The sequence below is a fragment of the Mus pahari genome, chromosome 8 (genome assembly GCF_900095145.1).
Source record: "Mus pahari chromosome 8, PAHARI_EIJ_v1.1, whole genome shotgun sequence".
Lineage (NCBI taxonomy): Eukaryota > Metazoa > Chordata > Mammalia > Rodentia > Muridae > Mus > Mus pahari.
This window is the reverse complement of record NC_034597.1, coordinates 43533239-43545470: the sequence shown is the minus strand read 5'-3', so window position 1 is coordinate 43545470 and position 12232 is coordinate 43533239. Positions and strand designations below refer to the sequence as shown.

Genomic DNA, 12232 nt, shown 5'->3' with positions numbered 1-12232 from the left:
TCAACAATTGATAAATGGGACCTCATGAAACAAAAGCTTCTGTAAGGCAAGGGACACATCAATAGGAAAAATGGCAGCCTACAGATTGGGAAAAGATCTTCAGTAATCCTACACCCAATAGAGAGCCACAACATATAAAGTTAGACTCCAACAAACCAAAGAATCTAAGTGTGGTCTCTGTGAGTTTGAGTTTGAGGCCTAGCCAGAGCTACAGTTTAAAAAAAAAGGGGGGGGGGGAGGAGGAGGAGGAGGGCTAATGAGACCCTAGGAAACTTTAAATGGTCTGGAAACCATGGTATGGGTTCTTGGTGTTCAGATCAGCCTAGAAAAGACTAGCCCAGCAGGCAGGGATGTCTGGCTACCGAGAAGCAGCAGGGGATTTAGTCTGTGTTGTTTCAGAAAAGAAGACTGGAGAAGAAGTGACAGATAGGCACAGTGCTCCACAAAGGAGCCAGACACACCTCATTATTATTGCATGTGTGTGTGTGTGTGTGTGTGTGTGTCTGTGTGTGTGTGTGTGTGTGTGTCTGTGTCTGTGTGTGTGTCTCTCTCTCTGTGTGTCTGTGTGTAAGATGTATACTTATATATATAATGTGTATATATGTGTATGCATACATATAAGAGTGGATTTGTCTGGTCTGTATGTATATGATGCAAGTATTGATGTACATGTTTATGTGTTTGTGTGTATGATGTGTGTGTGTGAATGTATGTGCACGTATGTGTGTATGTATGATACGTGTGTGAGTGTGGGTACCACAGCATGCATGTGAAGGTGAGAGAACAACTTTTGGGAGTTATTCTGTCCCACCACAGGTTTCAGGGACTGACCCAAGGTCATCAGACTTATACAATAGGTGTGTTTGGCCCCCTCATATACATTTTAGCAAATCCAGAAACAAGGATACACAAATGAGGGAACTGGCTTATCAGTCTGACTTGAGGGAACTAGTGACCTTAACAATACCATAAGCCAGTGCTAGAACTCATTAGACCAATAGACAATAAGGAAACCCAAACTGGAAATGCCGATAAATATTAGAAAATATCGTAAAGAATCTCAAAACTACCAGCTTCTCATCTAGAATACCCCCCAAACCTCAGGCTTCCAGGAGGACCAAACAGTGCCAGTGGTAGAAAGTCTCTTTTCCCTATTGTATATCATTTCCAGTGCTCTTGAGTACCTCTTCGGGGTCTTGGCAACTAAGTCCTTAGTTACATTTTCCTAGAATTAGATCACAGATTGAAGGAGAAAGATTGCTACACTCATGTTTTCTTGTCACAGGTCTCTTCCTTTTTTCCGTTTCTATCTCTCCTTTCAATCTTTCTCTCCTGTCCTTTCTTCTCCCTCCCTCTTTCCCCTTCCCCTCCCCTCTCCACTTCACCACACACAGAAATCCCTTTTGAAAGGGGCTTTTTTTCCAACTCAGTGAAGTAAAGTCTTTGCCCCTTTGTGGGGAAGGCTCATTAACATTCCCTCAGCAGCATCTCTTCAAGGATTCTACTTTTGTAACTCCGAAGGGAGGTCAAGAGGCCACAATGGAGAGGTAAAAAAGAGAAAAAAAAATGTGGTAAAGAGGAGGAGGTGGAAGAATGGAGAGGAGGGGAAAGAGACCTTCCTTTCATAATAAGGCCGGCAAAAAGAGGGAAAATAGGAAAAGATGAAGATGGCCGAGACTCAGAAAAAAGACAAATACGGGTCCCTAAGTATGCCCTTTTAGATGTCACACAGATGTCTGAGAAAAGCAGAATGCTGTGTGCCTGCTCTTCTTTTTCTTCCTCACAAAGGGAATAAACGGTGCAAACAACAGGAAGAGGGTAACAGGACACAGTCCATTTTATTGAAAAGCCAGAACCTTTCCTGCCTCACCTACAATGGTCCACTAAAATATGTGTTAAAATGTGAGGAGCGGGACTTCCAAAAACAGAGAGTGAGGCAGCCACTCAGAACCTGACACTATTTTTATCTGGTAAAATAGTAGAGGTTCTGGGAACTCCACAAACAGTGAGCAATGAGTTGCCAAACATCTCCACAAGTGGCACCTTCCTCTTCATCAACAGGAGCATCGCCATCACCAGTTGCCTTCTTTCTCTTTTTTAGTATTTGTCACACTAGCCTAGACTTGTCAAGACAACAGAGCTCTGCATCATCAAGCTTCATCATAAAAGGAAAAAATACTTGAAAAACAAAACAAAACAAACAAACAAAAAGGAAAAAATAATGCTTTTCTAATTGGTGTTTCAAATGTTGCCCTGCCTGAGCCAGAAGAGAAAATGTATATACGGTTAAACAAGGGAATTCGGATATTATGACTAGAGGATAGGGCATGACTGGGATATTCTAGACACCATAATTAGAAGTTAAAGAACAATAGCGTAGTTGACTGGAGACTTATGGCTGAGGCTGAATTCATTTTTTAAAATTAGGGTGGGGTGGTTTATACCGATAAATACTGTGCTCTAATGGCCAAGGCAGGAGGACTGCTGTGAGTTCCAGCCCAGCTTAGATTACAGAGTGAATTCCAAGTTAGCCTGGGCTATAGAGTAAAAGCCCTATCTCAAAACAACAACAACAACAACAACAACCTGTTACTGTTTTTCTGACTAAGCATCTATACTTTAAGCATCATCTACTTTAAGGTAGCTGGTGCTAACCTTAAATTTAGGGTCTCCTGTTTTAGCTTCTTAGGTATTAGGAATGCAGGTACGCAACAGTGTGCCCAGCTGGGTGAATTCCTTCTTTTTGTTTTTTCCCCTTGGCGATGGGGATTAAACTAAAGCCATTCTCTGCGCTAGGCAAATGCTCTGCTGGTAAACTGCAACACAGCCTGCCTGCCAAATTATTAAAGGTCTAACTTGACACCCACAAGAAGTCCTTTACACAGAATCCTTGACCATTATTTCCTACCTGTGAAGACATTAAAGAGGACTCAACAGATTCAGCACAGCCTCCTCTCAGACTTTATTCTGAAGTGGAGAAGGAAATTATCTGCTCTCCTGTCTTCTCACAAGCGTCCTTTCCACTGAAAGACCTGGACAGGACCAGGGGAGACAGCTGCCCACAGTGCTATTTTCAATAAATTTTCTTAGGATGTATCGCTTTTCCTTTTCACATGAGCTGTCTCATGACACTCTGCTTTCCTGCCACGATAAAATATGCCCTGGGTTTTCTGTGTGTGTGTGTGTGTGTGTGTGTGTGTGTGTGTGTGTGTGTGTGTGTGTGTGTGTGTGTGTGTATGTGTGTAGTCTTGGGCAGGCTACCTAACCTCCATGCACCTTCTGATTTATTTGTAACAGGGATCTCCTGCACAGAGCATTCTTATAAAAACCTGCTGTGGAGGTTGTATGTGGTGACACACACCTGTAATTCTAGCTCTTGGGAGGCAGAGGCAGGCAGGTCTATGTGAATTTGAGGCCAACCTGTCTACACAATGAGTTCCAGGCCAGCCAGAGCTAAAAAAGTGTGTGTGTGTGTTGTGTATGGGGGGGGGGTGCTGCTGTGGGCTGGCACAATGTCTCAGCCCTCGCTGGTCAAGTCTGACAGACTGAGTTGGATCCCCAAAATTGGGATCCCAGATGTAAGGAAAAAACCAACTCCCCACAAAGTTGTCCTTTGATTTCCACGTTCGTTCATTCATGTCGGGTCAGGAATGCTCATTCACACATGAATCATGCACACATACACAGTAATAACTTTTTCATTAAAAAGATTTAAAAGCTGCTGAGCTAATTTCAAGAGTTTTAACACTAAAATACATCATAGAAGTGGAGATCTGTATAAATTATTAAAGCTATATCTACATGGTTATTGTAATGTCTATTTTTACTCAGTCTACCAATCTTTACATAGTCCCATTTTCATCTGGCAATAGCTGACTTCTTGGCCTGAAAAATCAATTTTTTATGAGAAAGTTTGTGTTGAAGTTTCTAACCCAGAAGCTCAGCTTCGTCAAGGCACAATTATGGGAAAAATCAAAAAGCACCGCAAGGAAGATATTGGGAGAAGAGTTAGAAAAGCAAGCCTCGGGCAGTCCCGGTGAGGCCGGCAGAGTCCTGGCAGGGAGGAGAGGGTTAAATCCCTTCCTCTGCAGTACAAAAGAAAAGAGTGTGCGGAAAGATTAGGATTTTTGCTTTTACAATAGGAGCTGCAGGAGCGTTGGGAAGAAGCTGAAGGGGAAAAAAGGGGGCGTCTCTCCTTTAAAGACTTGGGAGATTGAGAGAGAAAGGGAGTTGGGAAAGAGTCACACTAGTCAGTCCGTCTCTGGGACGGGAGAATTCCTCTGCTTCTCAGTGATTTGCACTGGGGGATCGATACCCGTTGGCCTCGGACTAGACAGGGTGATCGGACCAGGTCACCCCATTAAAACTCAGTGCGCGGTGCGGTGCCCTCCCTCTCTTACCGATCACTACTCGGGAATGTCTCGGCGAAAGCAACGGAGACCCCAACAGTTAATCTCGGACTGTGAAGGTCCCAGCGCATCTGAGAACGGTGGGTGCTGGGGGCAGGAGGTAGCGAGGTAGCGGGGATTCGGGGGGGGGGGTGTAGGATTCAAAGCCTGCATGGTTCAGGCCAGGGCAATGGAGGGCACCTCGGCCATGAGCCAAACCTGAGGACTTGGTCACTGGGGATGTGAAGGACTTTAGACTTGAGGATGAGGAGAGGACTCCTGCGAAGGAGATACCCCCCTTGGCTATTGTCGGGATTCATTCTGTTTGTGTTTTCCTTGCTTTTCTCTGGATGAAATGTAGTTTTCAAACTGGCTCTGTCTCTCTACCCAAGAGTTTTCTCTCCAAGTCCTTCTTTGCTCACTGGTCTTTGTGCCGTTGCTAAGTAACGTCCTCAGACCTGAAGACCCGTCTCTTAGGGATGGGATTTCCCCCTCTTCTTTCTGGAGAGTTGGGTTGCAAGAGAATGAATTGGATAAACGTGAAGGTTCCCCTGAGGGGGGGGAAGAGAATAAAGTTTCTCATTGTTGCGCTGTGCTGAGAGCAGAACTCCCAGAGGAAGAAAGCTAATGTCGGTCAGAATGCAGGCTAGCTTGGGGGTGCTCCTCCTTATCCCGAAGGGAAACTGAAAGACAGCCCTGTAAAGGGACTCAGGTTTGTGTTTTAAGGGAGGCAAAGATAGTACTTAACGTGCGAGTTAACATAACTGTTCATATACGCTATCACTGTATAAGGATCTTGCGATTTATTTTTAGTTTTGGGGACGATCTCCTTATGTCGCCCAGACTAGCTCTATAGTCACCATACAGCCCTGGCTGGCCTGGAACTTTTGGCAATTCTCCTGTCTCAGACATCTGAACAAATGTGCATCATCATGCTAAGTTGCTGTGTGTTTCCTTTAATCAACAAATTTCCTCTGGGAGAAGAGAACAGGCTATGGAGCTGTAGCCAAGCTGGCCTTAAACTGGTGATCCTCCAGTCTCTCTGCCTTCTGCAAAAGTCTCTGCAGTCTTAGCCGATTCCAGCATGTGAAAGGCCATGATAGGAAGAGGAGGGTATTAGGAACTGATTGTTCAATGCCTCAGAGACAATGAGGACATGGTCAATGGAAAAAGATATGTATCTGTGTGCTTATATCCCTAAGGCTGGTGGTACTCACCGTCTAAGGCTGAGCCAGGAACAGGTATCTATGTCTAAATGAGTCTGAGACTCAAGACAGTTTTGGACTAAGTAGTACAGCTACACGTGTGCTCACAACGCGGATATCGGAAAGTCCAACCCTGGGGCCAGTCTTTTGCTTAGCAAACACATGGTATGCCTCAAAATATATAAAATAAGGTTATGCATAAGGGTTCTGAAGCCATATTTTCAAGATTGGCTTTCGGACAAACCCTGGTGCCCCTCTATGCTAGCTGTATAAGCTTGGTTCTGCTTCTCTGTGCCTCAGTTTCTTCACCTGTTAAACAGAGATGGATGAGTAAAATAGTTATTAACTTGTGTAAGCTCTTTGGGGAAATGGCCAGCATAAATGGCATTTCTTAGAGACATACCGTAAGTACTTAGTGAGAAGGAATATTGCAGTTATCACATGTGAGGGCAGTGACCACTCAGGGACCTCCGTATGCCTTTATAAGACATGCAGGTCTCTGGGGGACTGTATTTGTGGCAGCTAGAACTAATTATGGACTGAACTTGCCATTTCCACTCGTGCAAAAATGACTTTAGGTCGAGTCAGTGCAGCATGCACAATGAAACCTTAACAAACAAGTTAAGTTTGGGGTAGGAACCATCTTCTCCAAGCCATTGCTTGGCTGAGATCCCACTGTGCCCATATTTAGAGGTTCTATGGTGATGGCATCCTTCCCCCCTGAGACACATTAAGCCTCCTTAATGCTGCTATAGGCCGGATGTTTCCTCCTAGAGCTCTATAGGAGATTTCCCCTAGAGTCTGAGAGTTGCCTCTCAGTCCTGCTCCCCTGCTGGTTCAATTGTGGAACTGTGCTGAACGCCACCCCCAACCCCCAAGAGGCTTGTTCTCCTCACCTTCCTCCCATCTGCTCACCCATTCCCCACACCGTGGCTGAGGGAAAGTTTTCTGCATGAGTCAGAGGGTATCCAGCAGCTGCTGTGGGTGGATTCTCAAACCTTTTAGGGTACAGTTTGACTGGGAGGGCTCTGGATACCTGGAAGTGTAGTGACGGGCTACTGTAAATCCATTCCTATAGAAACCCGGAAAGGCTTACACCCTGTGAAGCAAGGAAATTTAGGTAGATAAACTTTGCATTTGTAGGAAAGGCAAAAGGTAACATAGGAATCTGCCTTAAGCAGAAGGAGAGTGCTAGCTAGCTTCAGTATTCTGTCCCTGGCAGTGGTCCTCAACCTTCCTAATGCTTCAGCCCTTTAACACAGTTCCTCACGATGTGGTGGCCCCAACTGTAACATTTGTGTTGCTATTGCGTAACTGTAATTTTGCTACTGTTTTCAACCATCATGTAAGTATCTGTTTTCTGACGGTCTTAGGCGACCCCTGTGCATTTGCATTTGTGCAAGAGGTCGAAACACACAGGTTGAAAAACAGGTGGTCCATGGCAGCATATTCATATCCACATAAATACTACTACTTAATAAATTGTAAGTAATTTTTTTTGTTTTGGTTTTTTGAGATGGGGTTTTTCTGTGTAGCTTTAGCTGTCCTAGAACTTGATCTGTAGACCCGCCTAGCCTTGATTGTTGTTGATTTTTTGTTTGTTTGTTTTAAAGATTTGCTCTAAGGCATAAGAGCACTGATTGCTTTACCAGAGGACCCAATTTAGATTCACAGTACCAACATGGCAGCTCACAAGCATCTGTAATTCTAGTGCCAGGCTACCCAGGGTACCCATTGCCCTCTTCTGGCTTCCATGGGCACCAGGTCCAAAAGACATATACACAGATGCAGGCAAGACACTCAAAGCTATAAAATACAAATACATTTTTTAAAATTATATTTATTTATGTATATGAGAGTATACCGTAGCTGCCTTTTTTTTTTCTTAAGATTTACTTATTTTATGTATATGAGTACACCATAGCTGTTTTCAGACACACCAGAAGAGGGCATCCCATTACAGATGGTTGTGAGCCACCATGTGGTTGCTGGGAATTGAACTCAGGACCTCTGGAAGAGCAGTCAGTGCTCTTAAACCCCTGAGCCACCTCTTCAGCCCAATAAATAAATATTTTTTTAAAAAATCTATCTTAAGAACTCCTAAAGTCCTTGGCATGGTGGTACTCGGCTTTAATCCCAATGCTAAGGAGACAGAGAAAGGTCGATCTCTGTAAGACTAAGACCACCCAAGAAAAGAAAAAGAAAGAAAGGGAGGGAGGGAGGGAGGGAAGAAGGAAGGAAGGAAGGCAGGAAGGAAGGAAGGAAGGGAGGGAAGGGAAGGAGGGAGGGGACAGAGAGAACTAAGGGTTTTCATATCAGAACTCAGAACTCCTTGGAGATTTTCTTATTTAGTTATTTAGTCTCCTTTCCTGACCTGAATGGAGGCCTGTTGGTTCTCTCCTGCAATTGACAAGGCTATCTAAAACTCTCTCCTCTCCTATAAGCATGTAACTTATAAATTCTCATTCTCCTCTTTTCATAGGGGTGTCTCTAAAAGGATTGGCCTATAGTGGAGAGCTAAAGAGATTGCCTTGCATTCATGGGGCCCTGCATTATCATTTACACAGAATCCACTGATACCCATGCCATCATTATGTTTCTAACCTTTCCTTCCACCCCAGAACATGGCCCAGAGTTAGACAGGAAGGATTCAGGATGCAGCTCAGGGAAAGAGCGCATGTGAGGCCCTCGGATTTATCTACACACAAAGCAACAATTACACTAAGTAAGAACTGCCGTCCGTCTGTCCTTTGCTTATCTGTTAACTTAGAGTGCGTTTCTATTGTGCCTTTAAGAAACAGCCCCGAGAAACCTATTTTCCCACTTTCTTCTTGCACAGCTCCCTGACGAGAACACCAAAACCTCACAAAATACTTCCCACACATAAGTGATGAGCAGGAAACAGTCTATTTACTCAAAAACTCGGGAGAAAGAAAAAGAATCTCTCCCCTACAGAGTCTAGATATCAGAATTAGAGAGCATAAGGGACATCACTGGAAGAAATGTTAACATCTGTACATCTGGGAAATGATCAGAAGCCCAGATAGTTAGTGAGGAGAAACCAGGACAACAGCCACACAGACCTGGAGGGAGAGAAGAGAGTTAGCAAACAGCAAGAATAACAAAAGCAAGGAAGGCAAAAATAGGGCACCTTACACATGAAAGAGAGGGCTCATCTCTCAGGCTTCTGAACCCACAGAGACTTCAGGTTTAGGTACCTGCGGCAGTGGCCGTCAGGAAGAATATATCTCTAAGTAGACAGCAAGTAATTTAGGTGTCTGTGTTGTGGCTGAAGCAGGATGATCATGAGTTCAAGGCCAGTCTGAGCAACTCTAGACTGTCAAGAAAGGATGGGAGACAGAGAGAGAGAGAGAGAGAGAGAGAGAGAGAGAGAGAGACACTCAGCCTTGGCTAGAACTTGGGATAAGGCAGAAAACCCACTTTTCCTTTTCTTTCTTTCTTCCTTTCTTCCTTCCTTTCTTTCGTTTGTTTTTGTTGGTTTGTTCCTGAGACAGAGTTTCTCTTTTGTTTTGCTGTCCTGGTACTCTGTAGACCAGGCTAGACTTGAGCTCACAGAGATCGGCTTGCCTCTGCCTCCTAAGTGCTGGGATTAAAGGCAGCACCACACTGCCGTTCCCTCGCCCTCCTTTGGAGAAAACTGGGTTTTCAAACTAGTCTGGAGCGCAAGGGTATATGACCTTTTAACCTTGGACAAATCCTTTCTTTCCTAAGGTTTCAAGGAAGAGAAACCCACACCCCCACACCCCCACACACACCTACCTCACCTCATTTTGGTTTGTGATTTGGTTGCTTGGTTTTGTTTTGGTGATGGCATCACTGTAGCTCAGACTGGCTCTCTGTGAATCCCTGATCCTTCTGCCTCAACCTCCCCAGCCCTGGGATCAGAAGCCTGTGCCAACATTCACACCCATGTGGATCTCAGGTGTGGGCTGCCAGACCATGGTACTCACCAGGGACATGTTCAGGGGCTGCGCTCCACTGTTCTGTTCTTGCACTTCCTTCATTTTATTCCTTCCAACTCCTCCATCATCAGCTCCCCTACACTGACTTGTTTGTTTCTTTGTTATTTATTCTGAGACAGTCTCCATAAGTAGCCCTGGTTGGCCTTGAACTCATAAGAGATCTGCCTGCTTCAGCCACCCAAATGCTGAAATTAAAGGCATGTGCTACCATATCCAGCTGCTTTCTTCATTTCACTATTATTATTATTATTATTATTATTATTATTATTATTATTATTATTATTATTATTTTTATTATAGATGTTCTTATTTTATTTTATGTGTATGGGTGTTTTTTGCCTGCATATATGCCAGTGTTCTATATGTGTGCTTGGTGCTCATAGAGGCCAGAAGAGGGGGTCAGATCCTGAAGAACTGGAGTTACAGTCAGTTGTGGGCTCCCCTATGGGTGCTGGGAACCAAACCTGGGTCCTCTGCAACAGCAAACGCATCCATTTAATCCCAGAATTTGGAGGCAGAGGCAGGCAGATCTCTGAGTTCGAGGCCAACCTAGGTCCACAGAGTCAGTTTCAGGACAGCCAAGGCTACTCAGAAACCTTGTCTCCAAAAAGAAAAAAAGAAAAAAAAAAAAGGGATATTGGCACACAATTACATAGTTTAAATCTTTGCACTCAAGAGAAAAAGATAAATGGATCTCTGTGAGTTCCAGGTAGCCTGGTATACAGAATGAGTTTCAAGCCAGCCAGGGCTACAGAGGGTCCCTGTTTCTTCCCTTTTTTTTTTTTTTTTAAAGATTTATTTACTTATTATATGTAAGTACACTGTATCTGTCTTTAGACACCCCAGAATAGGGCATCAGATCTCATTACAGATGGTTGTGAACCACCATGTGGTTGCTGGGATTTGAACTCAGGACTTTTGGAAAAGCAGTCAGTGCTCTTAACTGCTGTGCCATCTTTCCAGCCAGAGTCCCTGTTTCAAGATGAAAGAAAGAAAGGAAGAAAGAGACAGACAGATAGACAGAGGCAGAGAGGAACAGAGAGACAGAGTCAGAGATTCTCCTCAAATTGAAAAGAGAAAAAACCCCAACTGGGACTTTAATTCACTATTTGTGCTTAGTGAAGGGTCAGATCTCTAAAACACCTTTGAGCTTCAAAACAGTGTTTGGATCCTACACAGATGTCTTCTTCACTTGGTACCTGGTATCTGAGTCATCTTACCTCCTCTCATCTACCACGTGGAACAGACCATGGGAGCAACTGTAGGTTTCAGTATAGCAGTTTGGTTTGGCTAAGAACGATGTGTATGAGTTTAGTAGAGAAGACTGAAAAAAGAGACAGTGGTACAGTCTCTAAAAAGTGATCTTGGCAACATTTATAGTTACATTTACAATTCTATTTATATTTACCGAGGCTGCCGATGAGTAGTGATTTAATTCAGGTAACACTTGTGAGGAACAGGGGAAGGTTTGAAGAGGCTAGTCCTTGAAGCTCTATTATTAGGGTACTTGCCTCTTCTTGTGTGTTGTGGGCTGGGATTATGTGTGTGCTGGACACAGAACCTGAGGCCTGTGGACTGATAATACTTTGCCACTGAACAGCAGCAGCAGACCATATTTTCTTTTTATTTTTTATTTTATTTATTTATTTATTTATTTTTTTGAGACGGGGTTTCTTTGTGTAGTCCTGGCTGTCCTGGAACTCACTCTGTAGACCAGGCTGGCCTCGAACTCAGAAATCCCCCTGCCTCTGCCTCCCAAGTGCTGGGATTAAAGGCGTGCGCCACCATGCCCAGCCCGTATTTTCAATATACTATTTATATCTGTAATATACATCAGGGTCTTACTCTATGTAGCTCAGAAATCAGATAGTGGCACAGCCAGATGCCAACATGATAGGCACTCATGCCCACTCTGTGTGTGTGTGTGTGTGTGTGTATACACATGCATGTGTTCACTTAGGATTAAAATCAGAGACTCAATTTGTGCTAGGTAAGTGCTCTTCCACTGAAAGCTCCTTCCCAGCCTTCAGCTGTACAATTGAATAAGTGAGGAGCTTCATAAAACACTAATGCTTAGGCTGGAGAGATGGCTCAGCGGTTAAGAGCACTGACTGCTCTTCCGGAGTTCCTGAGTTCAATTCCCAGCAACCACATGGTGGCTCACAACCATCTGTAATGAGATCTGATGCCCTCTTCTGGTGTGTCTGAAGACAGCTACAGATTTAAATAAAATGAATAGATAAATAAATCTTTAAAAAAACAAAAACAAACAAACAGACAAAAACCTAAAGCTTACTGGGCAGTGGTGTCAGACACTGTTCATCTCGAGCAGTTCTATCTCTTGAGTTTGAGGCCATTCTGGCCTACATTGCAGTCCCAGACCCAAAGCTATATAGTACGATTTTGTTTCAAACTAATAATAATGATGATGATGATGATGGTTATGGTGATGAAGATGATGATGAAGATGCTTGGATCCTGCCCTTAGGGCCTTTGAATTTAGTCTTGAAATGTTTTTTGTTTGTTTGTTTGGTTGGTTGGTTTGGGTTTTGTGTGTGTGTGTGTGTGTGTGTGTGTGTGTGTGTGTGTTTGTGTGTGTGTGTGTATGTTGTTTTCTTTCTTTCCTTCTTCCTTCCTTCCTTCCTTCCTTCCTTCC

General features: G+C 43.9%; 1 protein-coding gene across 1 annotated transcript in view; it reads left to right on the top strand.

The window, feature by feature from the left end:
* Positions 1 to 3829: 3829 nt before the first annotated feature.
* The window catches only part of Sall2 (spalt like transcription factor 2), a 20200-nt gene continuing 11797 nt past the window's right edge, over positions 3830 to 12232 (top strand). Inside the window, exon 1 of the mRNA XM_021203416.1 lies at positions 3830 to 4489. Coding sequence (XP_021059075.1) covers positions 4417 to 4489 — 73 coding nt within the window. The 5' untranslated portion in view covers positions 3830 to 4416. The remainder of the gene's footprint in view (positions 4490 to 12232) is intronic.